Here is a 23636-nt window from a genome sequence, read left to right as displayed (position 1 = left end):
CTCCGCATCCTTCCAAAGAGGAAGAGAGGCTCCACCGTCTGGACCCAAAACGTGCGCTCTCCTTTTATCTCGACCGCACAAAACAGTTCCGGGTGGACGACCAGCTTTTTGTTGGGTACGTGGGCGCTAAGAAGGGGAAAGCTGTGCACAAACGAACCATCTCTCGGTGGGTCGTTTTGTGTATAAAAATCTGCTATTCCTTGGCTAAAAAGGACCCTCCTGTTGGGCTGCGCGCCCATTATACTCGGGCCACGGCGGCTACTACTGCCTTGGGACGGGGAGTCCCTTTGCAGGACATCTGTCAGGCGGCGACGTGGGCTTCGCTACACACGTTTGCCAGGCATTATTGCCTTGACAGCCAAGTCCGGAGGGATGGCTTCTTTGGCCGTTCTGTCCTCCAGGACTTTCTGGTGTGATCTTGGTTCGCAGACCCACCACCGGGGATGGTATTGCTTGGGTATCTATTCTAAGGTGAGGAATCTAACTAACGTGTTTCTTTCAGATGAACAAGTTACTAACCTTCGGTAACGATGTATCTGTAAGAAACATTAGTTAGTTAGATTCCTCACCGACCCACCCATCCTCCCCGTTCTGCGAACTGACATCTAGGGTTAAGGCTGTCCTTTCAGGCCCCTAGATTTTATTTTTGGCACCAGTGTCGGTCTTTGCATGGCTCTGCGTTCCTGGCGCGGAAGGCTATGTACAAGAACTGACGTCAGCGCGCGAGGGCGGCGTCTAAGTACTCCGACGTCATCCCGGCGCACGACGACGGACGCGGAGCCGCAGACGACGCCTAGCGACGCGCAAGGGGTATTGCTGACGAAAAATCTTCCGGATCCAGTCTGACGCCTGGGGATATTCTAAGGTGAGGAATCTAACTAACTAATGTTTCTTACAGATACATCGTTACCGAAGGTTAGTAACTTGTTCTTTGATACCAAACTTCCCAGGCTCCAGTGTTGCCAATATGGTGCTGTGGAGCTCGTGTTTGACAAGCTCTCAGCACCATGTATTCTTAAGTGACAGCACTGCACTTACAGTGCCCAGGAATGGACCCGGGTACTGTAGGGGCACAGGGCTCCTGCTCCTGTGCCCACACCATAGGCGTAATGCACCCAGCTAGAGGGGTGGCTGACATATGCCTTGGCAGTGTAGGTGATGGGCATGGTACACAGTGATGTGTGCCATGTCGACTCTTTGTTTTGTCCTGCACCCAGACACTCAGCCTGCAAGGGCAGTGTGTGTGTGTAAGGGTACAGGGCCTCTGAGGGTGGCACAAGGAGTGCTGCAGCCCTTAGAGGCCTTCCCTGGTCACAAGGCCCTGGGTACCTAGGGTACCATTTACTAGGGGCTGACATGTGGCTAGGGTTTGCCAATTTGGAGTTTGTGTGGTTTAAGGAAGGAACATAGGCCCTGGGCACCTGATTGGCAGGAACCCAGGGTACACTCAATCGAAGTACATTCAGCAATTTAGCAAAAAGTGGGGGCATACCATGCAAGAAAGATGGCACTTTCTCACAATGGTGACGTAATGTCCAAGTGAGATTGGGTAGAAGTTGGAGTGTCTTCGTTGTTTTTGTGAGTTTACAGACTGAACATGATCTGCATGGATAGTGTCCTACTACTGGTTTGCAATTCCAGAGAGTAGTTACGGTTACTTCCTGTTTGGTGGTTATAGGTCTTGTATGTACAAGAATATCTTTGATATTCTGCGTTCGTCTGTTGGCAAAACGTGGTTTGGGCCAGTCTAGGTTGTTAGATGTTAAAATTCTCCAATTTTTGTTGATTATTTTCTTCACAGTATTTGTGAATGTGCAATAAGTGGTTACACATGTCAGTAAATCAACTGGATCTTCTCGTTGAACTGATTTAAGTAGGCTCTCTCTAGGCTGATTCCTTGCCCTCTTTTGGCATTTTTTGATGATCTTCAAGGGGTAGTCTCTGAGTTCTAATTTGTGTTCCAGAGTTGCTGCTTGGGTTTTATAATCTGTTAATTTGCTACAGTTTCGTTTCAATCGTAAAAATTGACTGTAGGGTAAGTTTTCCCTCAGCGGTATAGGATGATAACTGTTATATGACAGAATGCTGTTTTTAGCTGTTGGTTTGTAAAAAGTTTTTGTTTTTAGAGTGTTGTTCTCAGAGAAAATAGTGACATCCAGGAAGTCTATTTTCTTGTTGTTTGAAGAATAAGTGAACTTAAGGCACTCATCTCTTGTATTGATCCAGGTCATGAAGTCCTCTAGCGTTTCTTGTGTCTTCCCAGATTAGTAGGATGTCAATATACCTTCGCCGGAACTTCATCTGGTCTAGGAAGGGATTGGCAGGGTTTTGGGAGATAGTCAACACGAACTCCACAGCACCATGATGGCTTCACTGAAGACTGAGGAGTTCGGTATCAAACTCCTCAGCACATTAAACCCGCACTGATGCCAGTGCAGGATTTAATGTACAATGCACGACAGAGGGCATCTTAGAGATGCCCCCTGAACCTAACCTACAATCCACATCTGGTCGGCTGCCTAGGCTACCACACAGCAGACATGTTGCTGGACCCCTGGGTAGAGAGCCATCTGCTCTCCTGGGCCTGCAACAATGCACATCCTGGGCGTGGTGCTAGGTCTCCTCCCCCAGGATGGGCAAGGGGAAGCATCAATCAATCACTTGTAAATCGCACTACTTACCCGTGAGGGTCTCAAGGCGCTGAGGGGAGGGGGTGCTGCTACTGCTCGAAGAGCCAGGTCTTGAGGAGTCTTCTGAAGGTGAGCAGGTCCTGGGTCTGCCGCAGGTGGGTAGGGAGGGTGTTCCAGGTCTTGGCGGCAAGAAAGGAGAAGGACCTGCCACCGGAGGTTGCTCGTTGGATGCGGGGGACAGCGGCGAGGCTGGCGGAGTGGAGCTGGCGGGTGGGGGTGTAGAAGCTCAGTCTGCTGTTCAGGTAGGGGGGGGGGGGGTAGTAATGTGGCATGCCGCCTTTGTGAGCTTCTCCAGGCCACTTGCAACTGGCCCCTACCGGTTCTCAACCCCCACTCTGGCGGGAAGACTGGCCGGAAACCCCAAGGAAGGACTGGGTGGGCCAGCCTATGTCAACCCGACCCCTCAGGTGGGGGAGGCAAGGTGATGCACGTCCCCAGGCTCTCACCATCTTGAAGAGGAGGAGCCCTGCCCAATCAGGACTAGGCCACTGCCCCCCTCCCACAGGAAAGTGGCAGGATAGGGGGTGTACCCACCCCAATGCAGGGACCCTGTGGTCCCTGCCGTTTACCTACCTGTAACGCCCCTAAATTTAGGGGCACCCTGAAACTTCCTTCCTTGGATTCCAGATTCCAAAACAGCAAAGAAGAGCAAGAAGAAAGAAGACCTGCCGTGCAGCTGCTAAGAGAAAGACACCAACTGCTTTGGCCCCAGCCCTACCGGCCTGTTAACCCTGGAATCTGCTCCTGCTCAATCCCGGCACCTCTTGTGGCCAGCAACCTCACAAACCCGGAAGACCTGGCTACTTTGTGACTCTGAGCACCTGGGACTCCCACAAGCAGTGGCTCTGCTCAACGCAAGTATCTAACCCCTGGCATCAGCCCGGAACCGCGAACCCTGCACCCACCAAGCCTGGCCTGTACTGGAGTGGACCAAGACCCAGAGGACGTCCACCTGGCGACTGTGACCCTGAATCCGGCACCCAAGGACCCACCACGACGCTCCTGACGACGCATGCAGCCTCAGAACCAGGGACCCACCCCCACTGCGATCAACAGAGGGTAAGCTTTCCCGACACCAAAAAGCACCCCTGCACCCGGCCCCGTATGACCGACTCCTGGGTACCTACCTATCCTCCAACTACCCAACTTACCTCTTGAAGTAGTGGTCACACCTGAAGAATCTTCGTCCCCGAGCTTGCAGCCTTTGTTGGTCCTTGAGCTTTTCCATTGCAATCCATTGAGTGCCCGAAGGCTCAAAAGCACCCTGCACCCAGCCGCCCGAGTGGCCCTGGCAGTGCAGCTTCTACTCCTACCTACTTCCCCATTTGCCCTGAGCAAGTGACCAGGAGCCCAGCTCCCACAGCCGCGTGGCCTGCTAGTCAGCAGCCACCAACCAAGGGCCCCCTGCCTCCCATAGGATAACATTGGGCCTAACTCACACTGCACCCGGCTGCCCATGTGCCGCTGAGGGTGTAACAACTGTACTTACCTGATCCTGGGAGACCCCCGAGTCTATGCCCAGAACCATAACTCTGCCGGTCGAGTACTTACCCAAAAGCCGATAACTCACTGTTCGAGGCATATGAGCTGCAGATTACACACTGTGCATAGATCGCCATCTGGTGTTGGGCCCGGATGTTTGCAGTTGTTTTTCTCTCGGAAAGTCTTTGGAAGTCACGAGGTATGTGACTCCTCCTTTGGATCACACTGCGCATGGGCTTCGGCTCCATCCTTGGATTGTTTTTTTCCGCCATCAGGCTCGGATGTGTTGTTCGCGCTCCAGTTCGGAACCGTTCCAGCTTTCCTGTTCGGCGTGCAATCATTACCCCTTCGATGGTATTGGCTCGAGCGCGTTCTCCACACTCGACGCGACTCAACAATCGAATTCTTCGATTCCGGTCGTCGACGAAGGCCTTCGGGCCTACCTGGGCTCCTGTCCTGGCTGATGGAAAGGACGCCATTTAAAAAGTGTCCTCGATGTGGGTCAAAGTTTCCCCACACCGATCTACATGAGGTGTGCAACCTCTGCCTCTCTCCAGAACACGAGGCAAGGGACTGTCCAGCTTGCGCCTCCTTCCGATCGAAGAAGACGATCCGGGACCGACTAGCAAGGAGAACAATGGCTCACTCGTCGACTTCGATCCCCGACGACATCTTCGAAGAAGGCGTCGATGTTCCGGAACAACAGCTCACCGAAGAAGGCCTCGTCAACGTCTCCGAAGCTGACGACTCCGACGTCGAGGACATCACTCCGGCACAGAGAGGCGTGAGTACAGATGTCGACCCTGACCACAAACACCCCTCTGCACCATTGAAAAAGGCTTCGGTCACGCCTTCGGGCCTAGGTATGCACAGAGAGACTGCTTCTCATTCCTCGCTTTCGGGCCCGGTTATGAAGCTCACCAAGCCTCCAGGCGGCTCAGGCTCGAGCTAGCCTACCCTCGGTGCCGAAAAAGAAAACTGCCCTTTCCTTGTCTGTGCCGAGCTCCACACCAAAGCACTCGGCGCCGAAGACTGGCACCGGCTCCTCGGCACCGATAACATCCTCGGAGCTGAGCAAGAAACCAAGGAGCCTCGACTCCCAAGCCTCGAAGCTGAAACCCACCTCGGAACCGAGGAAGACAAAAGACATTTCTGGTTCCAAAAAAAGAACCTGTGCCAAATTGACGCCTAATAAAACAAACGGCTCCGACACCATCGGCACCCAAGGATCTGCCCCCTATCGATTAACTGTTTGACCCGATCCTTACCAAAAAACCCTTGAAAGGATCTATGACTGGGCATTTGATGCTTAGCACCAGAAAAAGACAACTGGGCAAGCCTGCACCAGCTCCACCACCAACAAGCATTTACAATGCAACTGTCTCGGCATTGTTAAAGTTAGAGCTATTGGCATTGCTCATGACAATGCCGTTTCTTTAAATGTTTTAAAAACAAAAACATAAACAAAAATAATGTCATGAGCAATGCCAATAGCTCTAACTTTACCAATGCCGAGACCATTGCATTGTAAATGCTTGTTCAGAATATTTCGACTGATAGGAGTGAAATGGTGTAACGTTGATGATACACAAGTGTCTGGGGTTCGGGCGAAATAATACGTCAAGCGCTTATAAATGTCCAAATGTGTCTTTTACGTGATGGACAACGTAGGGGGGCCCTGCCGCCCATCTCTTTCCTGAACAGAAACAAATGTTCGGGGCCATAATCCCAGCCCGTAGCGCGTTGGCACTCCATGGCGCGCGGCCAAGCCTCTCTGACCTGACCTTGGGGTTAAGGGAGACTTGTGGCGTCACATCCCGTGGAATGGTGGCTGTGGGGCACTCTGGTGTGCAAGGGGTTTCATTTTATTTCGATTTCTGAAAAGCGCTCTCTACCCGTGAAATGGCTGCTCATGCGCATCACAATAAACTACCATTAAGGTATAGATGTCACACAAATGTCTTTGACCTTACTCAGGGTCTTTCGAGACAAAAAATGCACTCTGTGTTGAAAGTTTATATAATAATTCACTCGAATGCTGTCATTATATAATTAGCATCGTTTACTCATCACATTCTTCTTTATTACCTGCATCGAAATGTGAACACTGCATTGAGCTGCTCAGACTAATACCCGCCACGTCCCATAATATTAGGTAAATGTTGCCTTATTTGAAGCCATGGGTGCTTCTGCCGCAAATATAAACCATTTAAATTGATAATCATGCGTTATGTATGGAAGACAGTGGCGACGTTTTTTTTTTTAACCCATTGTCCATCAACGGGTGCCTGTGAGGTCCATTTAGAATGCAAGTCTACAGTGAAATCACCATTTGGTGTCACCCTCAGACCCAGCGTCCATTTTGTAACTTGAATCATGTGTGCATTGAATGAACATAGTATGCGTGAAACTTGGGGGAGGGGCCGGATGAGAGAAGGTAGCATTTCTCCTACACTACCCCTCCCACCATTCACCACCGTCGACCATCACCCAACGGCACTTTGGCAACCAGGGTCTGCCCGCCGCCATTTTGATATATCTGCAGCAACGACATTAAATGCCACAAGGAAAACTCTAGAGTGGGCGAGGGGCGGGGCCTTTTCAGAATGTTCTTATCTCTGCATTCCCCGTATATTACAATTTGATATTTAAATTGAATGGATGGATGGACGGATGGAAAGACAGACTGGCGAGAGGAGTGAATGCCTGCTGGGCGAATGTGTGGATTGGGGGAACAGCAGACAGGTACACAGAAGTAGATTTTAAATAATACAACTGCAAATACATTTAGTATTTACATTTTGGTAACTAAAGTGTAAATTTGTGTAACGAAGACACGTGTGTAAATATACAGAAACAGTCCAGTGCATACCTATTTATGAAGAGATGTCGTCTCCTTACACACGCGAGCCAGAATCAAAGGTGCAAATTATTAAAACTATTTACAATAATCTACATCACTCTAAAATTATGTGCCATATTGGAACGTTATTATTTCGTTCTGTAGCAGAGTCCTTTGGGTGGAGATTCATACGATCTCACGCAAGCATTTACGCACTGAAAGTGCTTCGTTTTACGAGTGACTTTATTCGATTCACGGAGCTATTTCGGAAACTGCAAGGGGTGTCGCCTAAGAGAAGGTCGTTGTCCACCTGTGGTGGGGGCCAGGGTGATGTCCGCCACCAGTTTCATTTGCCCCCCATGAGGCCTCAGGGCTCACCTGTGAGCACTTGAAGGCAGACCTACATGGAAACTGCTATAGTGTATGGCGTGCAGTGCCGAGGACGTGGCGTTGCGCAGGAATATTCGAGGCAATGTGTTCTACGCTTCTCTAGTCAGACGGCAGTTGTTGTTAGCGCCTAGAGACCCACGGTGGGCTATCTGCTTGACTCCTCATGAACACCTGCAAGGGCATCGGAGATGGTAGAGGGTGAGTCTCGTGGTATCCTAGTCCGTAAGGGGGTAAAAGCTGACCGTGGAGGAGTATTGTGCTGACTAAGAGCGCACCTTTGGTGTCTCGAAGGGACCCGAGGGTGGGGGTGATTAAGACCCCTGAGTGGTGGACCAGCCACGTGACACCTTCAGTGTCCCTTGGGTGGGGGTGGTCTGAGGTGTTAGACTTGGGAGCAGATGCGTGGCACGAAGGATAGAAAGAGGAACAAGCCGAGGGCACCGGAAGACACCACAGCCTTTCTCCGAGGCAGAGCAGAAATGCCTCGGAGAAACGCAGCGTCCTTTTCGGATTCGGGGGCGTGTTTTGCTGTTGTCTCCTCCTTGAGACTTCTTGCAAAAAACACGCCCCCCGATCCGAAAAGGACGGGGCCTAATCTGAATGACTGACCTCTTCTCCAATGGCTGGCCAGCATTCAAGAGGCCAGCCAATGGAGAACAGGGGAGAAGAGGGGCGGGTTCAAGCCCCTCTTCTCCAAGTCATTAAATCTCCGACTTCCGGTTCTGCCTTTCGGCAGACCGGACGTCCTCGACCTAAAAAGGAGACTTTGCCACCTCCCCTTTGAGGATTCCTTCTCCTCCTCCACCTCCTCCTCCACCCAATCATTCTCCCACACCATCTCCAGATGAGGAGGAGGATGATGACGACATCTACGGGACGGACCGGACAACCGACCAACAGGAGACCCTACTCCTACGGGCTCCCCAGACCCATGGGACGACTACAACATCCCAGACGTCCCGAACATCCGCCAGGACGATCTTTACCCTTCCAGACCCTCTCCCCCAGAGGACACTATGGACTTTAACCAGCTACTCCATAGGGCTGCCCACTACGACGGGGTTGATCTCCACACAGACCCCGTGGAGGAGGATTTCCTCTTAGACACATTTGACACTGCACAGAGGTCCACCTCAATCCTGCCCATGCTTAAAGGGGTTATTAAGCACGCACCAGATGTCTTTAAATACCCAATTAGGGCCAGGTTCATCAACCAACAGATCCAACCTACATTAGAGGCCCTGCACCATTGGACTCCCTGGTAGTCTCCAATGCAAAGAAACGTGCCAATTCCCAGGCATACGGGGAGGCTCCACCGCCAGATAACGAGTCTAAACTCCTAGACGCCTCTGGCAAACGGACGGCGTCCCAAGCGGCCAACATGTGGCGCATTGCTAACACCCAAGCAATCCTAGCCAGATATGACAGGGCACATTATGATGAGCTGGAGTCAATAATACAAAACCTCCTTGACCAATATAAACATAGGGACAACAAATTAATTCAAGAGGGTAAGACCATCACAAATACCTCCATCCGTTGTGCCCTCGATGCAGCTGACACCGCCTCCAGGGCAATAAATACCAGTGTCCTTCTGCATAGGCATGCCTGGCAACGCATTTCAGGGTTCAAACCTGAGGTTCAGAGTACCATCCTCAACCACCCCTTTGAGTGTGAGAAAGTGGCTCTGTATATACTGTTCCCAAATAGGTACAGGATGTACAGAGTCCACAGTCCCCAGAGGTTTGGCAGAGGCTAAAGTTAGATATAACCTTACTCTCTAAAGTGGCAGCTTGGTCGAGCAGTACGGCAGTATCAGAGGACAGTGTAAAGCATTTGTTGTACACACTCAGTCAGCAAATGGTCTCACACACTCGATAACTGAACTCTAGGCCAATGGTTTATATATAAAAAATATATGCTTGTTTTATTTTAGAACCAACATTTAAGATATACTTTCTCAGTATGAGATGCTTTATATAAATACTTTTGCAATATGCAATTGACTTTAGTAAACAGTTACAAGTGGTTGCAATAGGCAACACTATTTTAAACACAACAATGCATTGAGCTCAATGGAACTTTCAAGTTATTTGCAACAGATTACTTTTAGGATTACTTTTGGAATTCCAGGACTGGATCCTAGATTCAGTCCTGGGTCAGTACTTAGAATCAAGTGATGAAAGTAAACTTAATTACTGTGATTTTTAAACAATATTTAGCTATTTTAAAAGTTGACACTTAGAAAATATTTCACAGAAAACAATCAATGATTCCCTATGGAAGAAAATTCAGGTTATAGGTGCAGTATTTTCTCGTTACTTTTGTAATCCAGTACTGGGTGCCTAGACTCAGTACTGGGACCTTTATCCAAAACAGGTAAGTAATTACCTTTTCAGATGTTATACGATTTTTGAAGAATATTTAAAGATTGCAGAAATTGACACTTAGAAGAAATTTCACAGAAAAACAGTCAATGATTTCCTATGGGAGAAAATTGGGTTACTGGTAAGTACAGTTGTAAGTATTTTTCAGAGTCGGTGCTGGGCACCAAGATCCAGCACTGGGAGCTCACCTAAGAGCAGGTGAGTATTTTCGTTTTCGTTACTCGGCTGATTTTTGGTGAATTTTTTAAGAGGTAACTTGGGTAGGTAAGTACCCCGGGATTGGGCACAGGGGGCCGCGGGCCGCCGCGTGCAGGGTTGCCTTTTGGTGTCGGGGGAATCTTACACACTGTTGATCGCGGTAGGGGGGGGGCACCTTGTTCTGAGGCTGCAGGCTTCTTCTGGAGTGTCGAGGGAGGTCCTTGGGTGCCGGACTCAGGGTCACAGTCGCCATGGGGTCGTCCTCGGGGTCTTTGTTCACTCCGGCACTGGCCAGGCCTGGCTGGTGCAGAGTGGGCTGGGTTCGCGGTTCCGGGCTGCTGCCAGGGGTTAGAGGTAGGTTTTGAGTAGAGCCTCTGCTCATGGGAGTCCCAGGGGCTTAGAGCCAAAAGGTAGCCAGGTCCTCCAGGGTTTGTGAGGTTGCTGGCCACAAGAGATGCCGGGTTGGTGCAGGTTCGAGGGTCGACAGGCCGGTAGGGCTGGGGCCAAAGCAGTTGAGTACAGGGCCTCTAAGGGTGGCACAATGAGTGCTGCAGCCCTTAGAGGCCTTCCTTGGTCTCAAAGCCCTGGGTACTTAGGGTACCATTTACTAGGGGCTGACATGTGGCCAGGGTTTGCCAATTTGGGTTTGTTTTGTTTTTAGGGAAGGAACATAGGCCCTGGGCAACTGATTGGCTGGAGTCCAGGGCACACTCAAAGTACATTCAGCAATTTAGCAAAAAGTGGGGGCATACCATGCAAGAAAGATGGGACTTTCTCACACAGTAAACTGGTAATGCCCATCAGGGGTGGAGAATGCGGTCTTTTCTTTTGCTCCTGGGGCCATGCCAATCTGCCAGTACCCTGCAGTTAAGTCAAAGGTACTGAGGAATTGGGCAGCCCCTAACTTATCTATCAGTTAATCTGCTCTTGGGATAGGGTGAGCATCTGTCTTAGTGACAGAGTTGAGCCCTCTATAGTCCATACAGAACCTCATCTCTTTTCACCCTGTTGATGAGGTTTGGGGACTAGAACCACTGGGCTTGCCCAGGGGCTCTCAGAGGGTTCAATGACCCCTAACTCCAGCATCTTGCTGACCTCAGCTTTGATGCTCTCCTTGACTTGGTCTGACTGTCGATAGATTTTGTTTTTGACAGGTGCACTGTCACCAGTGTCCACATCATGGGTACACCAGTTTGTCAGACCAGTGGTCAGGGAGAAGAGGCTAGCATACTGCTGCAAGACTTGCTTGCAGTCAGTTTGCTGCTGGACAGAGAGGGTGTCTGAGAAGATCACACCATCTACTGACCCATCCTTTGGGCTGTAGGAGAGGTGGTCAGGGAGAGGTTCACTCTCTGCTTCCTGCTCCTCATCAGTCACCATCAACATGGTGATGTCAGCCCTGTCATTGTAGAGCTTGAGGCGGTTCACATGGATGACCCTCGTGGGTGTCCTGCTAGTGCCCAGGTCAACTAGATAGGTGACCTCACTCTTTCTTTCTAGGATAGGGTAAGGGCCACTCCATTTATCTTGGAGAGCCCTTGGTGCCACTGGCTCCAAAACCCACACCTGTTGCCCAGGTTGAAATTCAACCAGTGCAGCTTTTTGGTCATACCAGTGCTTCTGGAGCTCCTGTCTGGCCTCAAGGTTCTTGGATGCTTTTTCCATGTACTCAGCCATTCTGGACCTTAGGCCAAGCACATAGTCCACTATGTATTGTTTGGGCTCTTGAAGAGGCCTCTCCCAGCCCTCTTTTACAAGACAAAGTGGTCCCCGTACAGGATGACAAAACAGAAGTTCAATGGGTGAGAAACCTACTCCCTTCTGTGGCGGTTTTTCAGGGAGCCCCATGATCATACCTTTCCATGTCTTGTTGAATCTCTCAACAAGGCCATTGGTTTGTGGGTGGTAGGGGGTAGTAAACTTATACTGCACCCCACACTCCTTCCACATGTGTGTTAGGTAAGCAGACATGAAGTTGGAAACTGTCTGAAACCACCTCCTTAGGAAAACCCACCCTGGTGAAGACACCCAGGAGGGCCTTGGCTACTGCAGGAGCTGTAGTAGTCCTAAGTGGAATTGCTTCAGGGTACCTAGTGGCATGATCCACTACCACTAGAATTAATTTGTTCCCTGAGGCTATGGGTGGTTCAAGTGGACCCACAATGTCCACTCCTACCCTTTCAAAGGGGACCCCCACCACTGGTAGTGGGATGAGGGGGGCCTTTGGGTGGCGGCCACCTGTCTTGCCACTGGCTTGACAGGTGACACGGGAGCTGACAAACTCCTTCACCTTTTGGTGCATCTGGGGCCAGTAAAAGTGACTCACTAGCCCTTCCCAAGTTTTGGATTGCCCCAGATGTCCATCTAGGGGGATGTCATGAGCCAAAGTTAGGAGGAACTCCCTGTACTTCTGTGGCACTACCACCCTCCTGGTGGCTCCAGGAGTGGGGTTTCTTGCCTCAGCATACAGTAATCCCTCTTCCCAATAAGCTCTGTGAGTACCACTGACATCTCCCCTTGCTTCTGAAACAGCTTGCTGCCTCAGGCTTTCAAGAGTGGGACAGTCTCGCTGACTCAGTTCCCTCAGGGGTATCCAAATCCTCTCCCTTGGGAGAGGGGTCCTGAATGTTTTGCTGTGTAGAAGCTGGTTCCCCAGTCTTCTTTCCTTTTCTCTTGGTTGGCTGGGCCATTATTTCAGGCTCTAGACCTACTTTTTCACCCTTCCTCTTGCTCTGTGCTCTGGTTTGCACACACACCAATTCAGGGATGCCCAGCATGGCTGCATGGGCCTTTAGTTCAACCTCAGCCTAGGCTGAGGTTTCCAGATCATTTCCAAGCAGACAGGCAGCTGGCAACTTTGGAGAGGCCAGTAAACCTCACCCCCCCCCCCGCGCTTAATGTTACCATGGCCATGGGATGACTAGTGGTGACACTGTCAGCGTTGGTGACTGGGTAAGACTTCCCAATCAAGTATTGCTCAGGGGAAACCAGTGTGTCTTTCACCATAGTGACACTGGCACCTGTGTCCCTCAGAGCTTCTACCCTAGTTCCATTCACCCAGGGGTACTGTAAGTATTTCTTTAAGTTGGGGGGGCCGCACAGCTACAGTGGCAAACTCCACTTCTCCCAAGGAGACTAGACTTGCTTCAGTGTGTTCCCAGATTTGCTCAGGGTACACCTCTTATCCCATTTGTATGCTTGCTGCCCCAGGAGTAGCTGTACTTGGTGCCTTAGGGGCTTTGTTTTGGCGGCAAGCTACAGTTAAGTGTCCTTGTTTCTTGCAGGTATTACACCAGGCCTTTAAGGGATCAAAGTTCTTCCCCCTATATGGTTGGGGCACATAGGGAGTAGTTGGGTCCCACCCACCTGAACAGGTTTTTGGGGCCCTTTGGAAGACTCAGACTTTTTATCTTGGGGATTCTCACCACCTTTCCCCTGGGGAGGTTTTGGGACCACTTTCCTTTGGTCACCCTAGTCTTGACCCAGTGGTCTGCCTTCTTTCCCAATTATTGGGGAGAAATTAGACCTAGGTCTACCAAATGCTGATGCAACTTTTCATTTGTGCAGTTACTCAAAATATGTTCCTTCATGAATAAATTATACAATCAAGTAAAATCCTGCACACCATGTCCAGCTAACCAACCATCCAGTGTCTTCACTGAGAAATCTACAAAATCAATTCAGGACTGGGTCTGGGTTTTGTGAGCCCCCCTGAATCTAATTCTATACTCCTCAGTGGTGAATCCAAATCCCTCAATCAGAGCTCTCTTCATGAGGTCATAGGATACTGCCTCTGGCCCAGAAAGGGTCAGAAGCCTGTCTCTGCAGTTACCAGAGAACAGCTCCCACAGGAGTGCCCCCCAGAGAGGTTTCTCTACTTTTCTGATATCACAAGCCCTCTCAAAGGCTGAACCATTTGGTGATATCATCACCTTCCTCAAATTTAGGGAAAATCCCTATCCTTATTTTTAATATTGCTGCCACCATTGATGGGTGCTAAATCCATCTCTCTCCTTTCTTTTTCTAGAGCCAGGAGCCTGGACTCTAGCTCTAATCTTTTGGCCAGCCTCACAAGGCTGTCCTCTTCACTGGTGGGTCCCCCAGTGTTGTCTCTGGGACCAGAGCCACCTGTGTAGTCTCTAGGTGCCCAGATGCTAATCCTTGGATTGGAGGGTATGGGTGCCCTCTCCTCCCTAGGGAATAGCATGGGGGGGGAGAGGGGGGGGGTTATTGTCAACCATCCTTTTCTGCTTCCCTTTCCCCATCTGACTGGCCATCACCATGTTCAGATGGGTGGTGCTTAGCATACTCAGCCAAGAGCTCCTGGAGCCCTAGTTTGGATGGATGCAGGCCCGTTTGTAAATTTTTAAGTTTGCATAAGGACCTCAATTCCTTGAAAGACAAGTGTAAGTAAGGTGTGAGGTCGAGCTCCTCCACCAGGTCCATGTTATTATTATCACGAACAGCTGGGTTTGTTTGAGACATTCTAACCTGACAGTTCTAACCCTCTACCCTGACTATAGTGACTTTTTATTTTTCTAAAATTCTAATGGGACTTAAGCAAGGCCCTAGCAAGACTTTTAGTAATTTTGGAAAAACCAATCAGAATTCTAAAGGCAATTTTTAAGAGTTCTGTCGTGTGATCAAATGGTAACCAGGTAGTCCAACAAATAGAAGTTTGTATCCCACCGCTGATCCACCAATGTGAGAAAGTGGCTCTGTATATACTGTTCCTTAATAGGTACAGGGTGTACAGAGTCCACAGACCCCAAGGGTTTAACAGAGGTTAAAGTTAGATATAACCTTACTCTCTAAAGTGGTAGCTTGGTCGCGCAGTAAGGCAGTATCAGAGGACAGTGTAAAGCATTTGTTGTACACACTCAGTCAGCAAATGGTTCCACACACTCAATAACTGAACTCTAGGCCAATGGTTTATATATAACAAATATATGCTTGTTTTATTTTAGAACCAACACTTGGAATTAAAATGTACTTTCTCGACAGGAGATGTTTCATATAAATACTTTTGTATATGCAATAGAATTTAGTAATCAGTTACAAGTAGTTGCAGTAGGCAACTCTATTTCTAAACACAACAATACATTGAGCTCAATGATAAATTCAAGTTAATTGCAACAGATTACTTTTTAGATTACTTTTGTAATTCCAGGACTGGATCCTAGATTCAGTCCTGGGTCAGTTCTAAGAATCAAGTGATGAAAGTCGACTTAAGTACTGTAATGATTTTTAACTAATATTTATCTATTTTAAAAGTTGACACTTAGAAAATATTTCAGAGAAAACAATCAATGATTCCCTATGGAAGAAAATTCAGGTTATAGGTGCAGTATGTTCTCGTTACTTTTGTAATCCAGTACTGGGTGCCTAGACTCAGTACTGGGACCTTTATCCAAAACAGGTAAGTAATTACGTTTTCAGATGTTATACGATTTTTGAAGAATATTTAAAGATTGCAGAAATCGACACTTAGAAGAAATTTCACATGAAAACAGTCAATGGTTTCCTATGGAAGAAAATGGAGTTAAGGGTAAGTACAGTTGTAAGTATTTTTCAGAGTCAGTGCTGGGCACCAAGATCCAGCACTGGGAGCTCAACTTGGAGCAGGTGAGTAAATTCGTTTTTGTTACTCGGCTGATTTTTGGTGAAGATTTGAAGATTTGAAAAGTCCACACTTAGAAGAAATTTCAGGAAAAAGCCAGTCAATGTTACCAAATGAGGAAAATCGAGTTTGCGGTTTAATGGTAAGTACTCGACTGGCGGAGTTGAGGTTCTGGGCACAGACTCCGGGGTCTCCCAGGGTCAAGTAGGTACAGTTGGTTCACCCTCAGCGGCTCTAGGGTGGCCGGGTGCAGAGAGAGTTAGGCCCAATGTTATCCTATGAGGGATAGGGGGGGCCTTGTTTGGTGGCTGCTGACTGGCAAGCCACGCGGCTGTGGGAGTTGGGCTCCTGGTCACTTACTCAGGGCAAGTGGGGAAGTAGGTAGGTGTAGAGTTTTCACTGCCAGGGCCACTCGGGCGGCTGGGTGCAGCGGGCTTTTGAGCCTTCGGGCGCTTAATGAATTTCAATGGGAAATCTCCGGTTTGGAAAAAGACTGCAAGCTCTGGGACGAGTACTCTTCAGGTGCCACCACCACTTCGAGAGGTAAGTGGGGTAGTTGGAGGATAGGTAGGTACCCCGGGATTGGACACAGAGGGTCGTGGGGCGCCGGGTGCAGGGGTGCCTTTTGGTGTCGGAAAATCTTACCCTCTGTTGATCGCGGTTAGGGTTGCACACTGTTCTGAGGCTGCAGGCTTCTTCAGGATTGTCGAGGGGGGGGTCCTTGGGTGCCGGACTCGGGGTCACAGTCACCCTGGGGTCGTTCTCCTGGGTTTAGTTCACTCCGGCACCGGCCAGGCTTGGCTGGTGCAGAGTGGGCTGGGATTGCGGTTCCGGGCTGCTGCCAGGGGTGAAAGGTAGGTTTTGAGTAGAGCCTCTACTCATGGGAGTCCCAGGGGCTTAGAGCCAAAAGGTAGCCAGGTCCTCCAGGGTTTGTGAGGTTGCTGGCCACAAGAGATGCCGGGTTTGGAGCGGGTTCGAGGTCGACAGGCCGGTAGGGCTGGGGCCAAAGCAGTTGGTGTCTCCCTCTCCTTAGCAGCTGCAGGGCAGGTCTTCTTTTCTTCTTGCAATTTCGGAATCTGGGGAAGGAAGGTTCATGGTTCCCCTAAATACTAGATTTAGGGGTGTTACAGGTAGGTGAAGGACTGGGACCAATGGGTCCCCGTCCTGGGATGGGTACACCCCCTATCCTGCCTCTCTCCTGAGGGAGGGGGGCAGTAGCCTAGTCCTGATGGGGTAGGGCTCCCCATCTTCAAGATGGCGAGAGCCCGGAGATGTGCTTCACCTCGCCTCTTCCACCTGAGGGGTGGGGTTGGCAGGCTGGCACATCCCCTGTCCTTATTTGGGGTTTCCGGCCAAAGCTTCCCTGCCAGAGTGGGGGTTTGCAGGGGCCTGGGGAAGCTCACAGAGGCGGAATGCCTTTGAAGCTTCCCCCTGCCCATCCTGGGGGAGGAGATTTAGCACCTCGCCCCAGGATGTGCATTGTTGCAGGACCAGGAGAGCAGGGGCTCTCCTACCCAGGGGTCCAGCAACATGTCTGCTGGGTGGCAGCCTAGGCAGCCTCAGAGCAGACGTGGATTCGTAGGTTAGGTTTCAGGGGGCACCTCTAAGATGCCCTCTAGGGTGCTGGGTACATTAAATCCCACACTGGCATCAGTGTGGGTTTAATGTGCTGAGAAGTTTGATACCAAACTTCTCAGTCTTTAGTGTTGCCATTATGGTGCTGTGGAGCTCGTGTTTGACGAGCTCTCAGCACCATGTACTCTTAAATGGCAGCACTGCACTTACAGGGCTCAGGAATTGACCTGGGCACTATAGGGGCACAGGGCTCCTGCTCCTGTGCCCACACCATTGGCATAAGGCACCCAGCTAGAGGGGTGACTGATGTATGCCATGGCAGTGTAGGTGATGGGCATGGCACACAGGGATGTGTGCCATGTCGACTTTGTTTTGGTCTTGCACCCAAACACTCAGCCTGCAAAGTGTGTGTGTGTGTGTGTGTGTGTGTGTGTGTGTGTGTGTGTGTGTACACACACACAGGGCCTCTAAGGGTAGCACAAGGTGTGCTGCAGCTCTTAAAGGCCTTCCTTGGTCACAAAGCCCTGGATAAGGGTACCATTTACTAGGGGCTGACATGTGGCCAGGATTTGCCAATTTGGGTTTGTTTTGTTTTTAGGGAAGGAACATAGGCCCTGGGCACCTGATTGGCAGGAGTCCAGGGCACACTCAGTCAAAGTACATTCAGCAATTTAGCAAAAAGTGGGGGCATACCATGCAAGAAAGATGGCACTTTCTCACACATTTTTCATGCTTGGGCTGTCTCATTTTGCGGATGTCCTTCAGTCTTTAAATAGAAAGTGCTCTAGGTTGAGGACATGAGGCCAGCCACCGAAGAATGCGGTCTTAAGTTATTTCTGCACCTGCAGTGACCTAAAGACTGCGTTCTGTCGATCTGGGATTCATGGCTTAAAGCTGTTTCACATAAAGAAGAACACATTTAAACAGACCTAATGCCAGTAAAAATATTATAGATGAGGAATAATGTTTGAAGTTTGTGGTACAAGTATTGCGAATAAATTGCAGAAAACTCAAAGGTTTGTCATGTTTGGTGCAACATATGTTAACATTTGAAGGGTTTCAGTTATAAAAATGGAAAATGTTTGCATGTTAAACAAATAGCTTAAACCTATTTCCATGGATATCTATAGATTTGTCAATTTGATGTTGCACTGGTTGAAAAATGCGATTCTTGAACACTTACCTGGCCCATGAAATAAAACATTGAAAATGTTTCTGCCTTCGTCTTGATGTAGACTTATTTTTTTTCCTCCCCTCTTCCAGGTGTAACGAGCACTGCCGGAATGAAGTCTCCCATCACTATCTTTACTACCAAGGTGATGACTTCAGGCACTGGGACCCCAGGGAAAATAATCACAGCGATGCCCAAGCTCACTACGACTCATGGGCAGCAGGGCTTGACTCAGGTCAGTCTGAAAACCTGCATCGCCCTCTGCGTTAATGCATTAGTATCTGATGAACATGTAATTTCAGTTGTCTGTGTTAACCTTACACTAAGAGTGCGATTTCCAGTCCAACAGTGCAGTCCACCTGTTTTGCCTTCTTGGTCTTTCTCTTAGATTTCTCAGTTATTCACTCCCAGCCTCACTCATACACACAGCTGCCTACCTCCATGTTATAGAGTTGCTTGTCATTGTACAGCTCTTAATGATGCTGCAGCATTGGAGTGTATCAACAGTTGCAAGATGAGATCACGCCAAGCTGTGGAAAGTCCTTGTCGCTTCAACATTTGATTGTTCATGTTTGCTTTCTTGCATTTCTCCACTTCAGGTTAAACGTTCTGTGCTTTAATATCCAAGTATATCCAACCACGACGATGCAAGGACCTAATGCGTTGCAAATGCTTGTTGAGCTCTGAGATGGAGTCGGCAGCAGCCATAGGAAGGCAGGGGGCAGTGACACCAGGCCGTGCTTTTCAAAAATAGGAGGGAGGCGGCAGCTGCAACCAAAACAGACCTCTGTCTTTGAATGCACAGAAAATGTGGCAAGATAAGAGGAAGATTTACATCCTTGTTTACAACAGAGCTCTGTAAACCACATATCCTGAATACAGCATGTCCTGCAGAGACAGCGCAAGCGCTGCCTTGGAGAGATCTAAAAAACCTGCGCCAGTACTATCTTCGAAAAGGAAAACTTCTGTTCGAGGCATATGAGCTGCAGATTATACACTGTGCATAGATCGCCATCTGGTGTTGGGCCCGTATGTTTGCAGTTTGTTTTTCCTCTTGGAAAGTCTTTGGAAGTCACGAGTTCGGTGACTCCTCCTCTGGTTAGTATTGCGCATGGGCTTCGGCTCCATCCTCAGATTGTTTTTTTCCGCCATCGGGCTCGGATGTAAAACTTCGTGCTCCGGTTCCGAACTTCCCAGTTCAGCGATCGACGCACAAATCCTCGCTCATCGAGTTTCTTCAGACATAAATCCTCTTATTCATCTTATCTTCGGCACTTCTTCGATTCCGGTGGTCGGCGGCCTTTGGGCCTATTCCGGCTCCGGTCTCGGCTGATGGAAAGAACTCCCTTCAAGAAGTGCCCTCGATGTGGGTCCAAGTTTCCCCACACCGATCTACATGAGGTGTGCAACCTCTACCTCTCCCCAGTACACGAGGCCCGAGACTGTCCCGCCTGCAAGTCTTTTCGCTCAAAAAAGGCAATTCGAGATCGACGGGCTAGACGCAACATGGCGCACTCCTCGACCTCCGCTCCAGTCGACATCTTCGGGGACGACGGCCTCCACACCGAATCCGACACCAAAGCCTTCGGGGTCGAAACCTGCCACTACGGCGCCGACAAAACATCACAAGACCCTCGGCACCGACACTCCCGGGCCGTGAACTTCTTCGGCACCGACCAAAAAAACGGAGGTTCCAAGGAAGCACAGCTACGATAAACCTAAAAAGCCGTCGGCACCGAAACCTTCGGCGCCGACCGAGCAACCAGTGTCACAGGAGCTTTTCACACCGGATCCTTTGCAAAAAACTCTCACCAAAGATCCAAAGACTGGACACTTGACATTGTCTTCAAAAAAGAGACACTTGGACAAGCCAGCTCCTCCTCCACCTCCAAAGAGAAAGGACATTGCTACCTCTCCTTTCAGGGTGCCTTCCCCACCTCCTCCTCCTCCTCCACCCTCTCCACCTCATCGTTCCCCCACCTTGTACCCTGTCCCAGACGATTTGGGGGACCCTTACTATGATCCACCAGATGTGCCACAAGGTCCCACTCCTACTGGATCCCCAGACCCATGGGATGAATATAACAATCCGGACATCCCAGATGTTCCACAGGATGACCTTTACCCATCTAGGCCATCCCCTCCTGAAGATTCCTTGGGTTTTCACCACTTGTTACAACGGGCGGCACACTACCACGGGGTGGAGCTACACACTGACCCAGTGGAGGAGGATTTCCTCCTACACACCTTCGATGATACACATAGGTCCACTGCCATTCTGCCTATGTTAAAGGGCGTAATTAAACATGCCGCTGAGGTTTTCAAAGACCCAGTTAGGGCCAGGGTCCTCAACCCTCGAATAGAAAAGAAGTACAAAGCCGCCCCTACAGACCCTTCTTACATTAAGGGCCGTGCACCATTGGATTTCCTAGTGGTATCTACAGCCAGGAAGCGCTCAAATTCTCAGGCGTCAGGCGAAGCGCCCCCACCCGACAAAGAGTCCAAGCTCCTAGATGCGTCAGGGAAGCGCACTGCGTCACAAGCGGCCAATATATGGCGTATTGCCAATACGCAAGCACTCTTTGCCCGGTACGACAGGGCGCACTATGATGAGCTGGAATCCATCATGCACCATCTCCCTGAAAAGTACAAGACTAGGGCTAATGAACTTATTCAAGAGGGGAAAACAATAACCAATACCTCAATACGATGTGCCCTAGATGCGGCAGATACGGCCTCCAGGGCCATAAACACCAGTGTCCTTCTCCGTCGCCATGCCTGGCTCAGGGTTTCAGGGTTTAAACCAGGGGTTCAAGCCTCTATACTAAATCACCTGTTCGACCAAGATCATCTATTTGGCCCTAAAGTAGATGAAGCCCTTGAAAAAATGAAGAAGGATACAGACACGGCGAAATCTATGGGAGCCCTACAAACACAGACTCCCAGACGCTCCTTTCGCCGCTCTTCCATTCGGGGCACAGGTAGAGGCTACTCATCACAGTGCATCCACGTCCTATAAATCCCCCCCTCTGTCTACCTTCAATAAAGGTTATCAAAGAGGCGGATACAGAGGCAATAATAATAAGGGCAGAGGCAAAACAAATACCGCCCGCTCTGCCACACCTCCCGCCCAATGACTTTCACCCCGCTCCCTCCAGACCATTCCACTCTGGTCGGAGGCAGACTACAGCATTTCCTTCACGTCTGGGAGACCATCACCTCAGACAAATGGGTGACGCAAATTATTCAGTCAGGGTATTGCCTGGAATTAACATAAACACCCCCCAACATTCCACCCAAGCACCGCCCTATGTCGCAAGAACATACGGTGCTACTAACACAAGAGGTAATCTCCCTCCTGCAAAAAGGAGCAATAGAGCAGGTCCCCATAAATCAACAAAATTTAGGGGTCTACTCCCTGTACCTTCTGATTCCAAAAACAGACGAGACCCTAAGACCTATCTTAGATCTCAGACCTCTAAACACTTACTTTCATTTGAACCATTTTCACATGGTAACCCTACAACAGGTTCTTCCACTTCTCTCCCAGAACGAGTTTTTTCACCACTCTGGACTTGAAAGACGCATACTTTCACATCCCAGTACACCGCTCTCACAGAAAGTACCTCAGGTTTGTGGTAGACGGACAACACTACCAGTTCTGTAGTAGGGGATCTCTGTGTATAGTCATGATCTATGAATAGTCCCGCCCATGTGCGGGGACCCCGGAGCAATCAAAATATCTCTTAAGCTGTCCTGCATTTGCAAACCTGCAAAGACACTTAAGAGACAGACAAAATAATACAGCCTAATAACAATATGGCTGCACTGGCCAGCACTTCATCTGAAGTGAACACAAAAGCCAAAATAAAGTTTAAGTGTCATGTTCGAGGCATATGAGCTGCAGATCACACACTGAGGATAAGATCGCCATCTGGTGTTGGGCTCGGATGATTGCAGGTTGTTGTCTTCGGAAGAAGCCTTTGGTCACGAGATTGGTGACTCCTCCCCTGGACAACAGTGCGCATGGGCATCCACTCCATCGTCAGATTGTTTTTTTCCGCCATTATGTTTTTTCCGCTCCAGCAGAAAACTTCCAGCAATCGATTTAACTCTTCAATCTTCATTCCATCGACATCGAAATCAACTCGGACCGGTTCCGGAAGCGGCTGATGGACAGGACACCCTTCAAAAAATGCCCCCAGTGTGGCGCAAAGTTCCCCCACAGTGACCACCACGAGGTTTGTAACCTCGGCCTGTCGCCGGAACACAACGAATCGAACTGTCCAGCTTGTGCCGCTTTCCGTTCCAAGAAGACCCTCCGGGACCGAAGAGCTCGACGCCATATTATGGCCAAACCAGCTCCAGAACCGGAGGACATCTTTGCTCAGGATGTTCCTGAAGACACCGAAGATCTCGATCGTGTCCGAGGCCGACGATTCCGATGACCTCATCACTCCAGGGCAGCATGTGAGTACCACCCCCCCTGCCCCATCCAAAAAGACATTGGTCAAGACTCCGCCAGCTGGGCCCAGTCGCGACCGGAAATCCTCTTCAGAAGCCCCGCCCTCGGGCCCGGCTCCGAAGACATCTAAGCCTGTAGGTGGCTCGGGCTCGAGCAAACCTCATGTTATTGTACCTATAACACCTTCGGCACCGAAAACTCCACTGTCGGCACCGAAACAGGCTTCAAGACCGAAGACTCCATCGGCGCCGAAGACTCCATCGGCGCCGAAGACTCCATCGGCGCCGAAGACTCCATCGGCGCCGAAGACTCCATCGGCGCCGAAGACTCCATCGGCGCCGAAGACTCCATCGGCGCCGAAAAAAGTTCATAAAGACCCGAAACGGCCATCACCACCACCACTTTTGGAGCCGGATGAACTTTTTCGCCCAGATCCTACTCAAAAGCGGATCTACATCAATCCCAAAACCGGACATGTGACTGCCGTCCCATACAAGAAACGGAAGCTGGACATCACACCACCTCCAGCTCCCATACGGAAGAAGGACTGTGCTACTTCACCACTTCGTCCTTCCTCTCCTGTGTTACCTCCTAACCCGCCCCCCCCCCCCCCTCCTCCTCCTCCTCCTCCTTCACCTTTACCATCTCCCTATCATTCACCTCCTCCACAGGATGATAATGATGACTTAGGGGGAGGGGCGGACCCTGATTTATTTAATGATCCTGTTGATCCAAACGACCCTTTTACGTTCCCAGACACAGCACCAGTAGATGACTGGTCTTATCCAATGCCTGACATGCCTGACCCCACTACCT

General features: G+C 49.9%; 1 protein-coding gene across 1 annotated transcript in view; it reads left to right on the top strand.

Moving 5' to 3' along the window:
* The window catches only part of HCFC1 (host cell factor C1), a 272045-nt gene that overhangs the window by 75082 nt on the left and 173327 nt on the right, over positions 1–23636 (top strand). Inside the window, exon 14 of the mRNA XM_085629740.1 lies at positions 18448–18590. Coding sequence (XP_085485866.1) covers positions 18448–18590 — 143 coding nt within the window. The remainder of the gene's footprint in view (positions 1–18447; positions 18591–23636) is intronic.

The sequence above is a fragment of the Triturus cristatus genome, chromosome 10 (genome assembly GCF_964204655.1).
Source record: "Triturus cristatus chromosome 10, aTriCri1.1, whole genome shotgun sequence".
In the NCBI taxonomy this organism is placed as follows: Eukaryota; Metazoa; Chordata; class Amphibia; order Caudata; family Salamandridae; genus Triturus; species Triturus cristatus.
The sequence above is the reverse complement of the archived record's forward strand: the minus strand, read 5'-3'. Positions and strand labels throughout refer to the sequence as shown.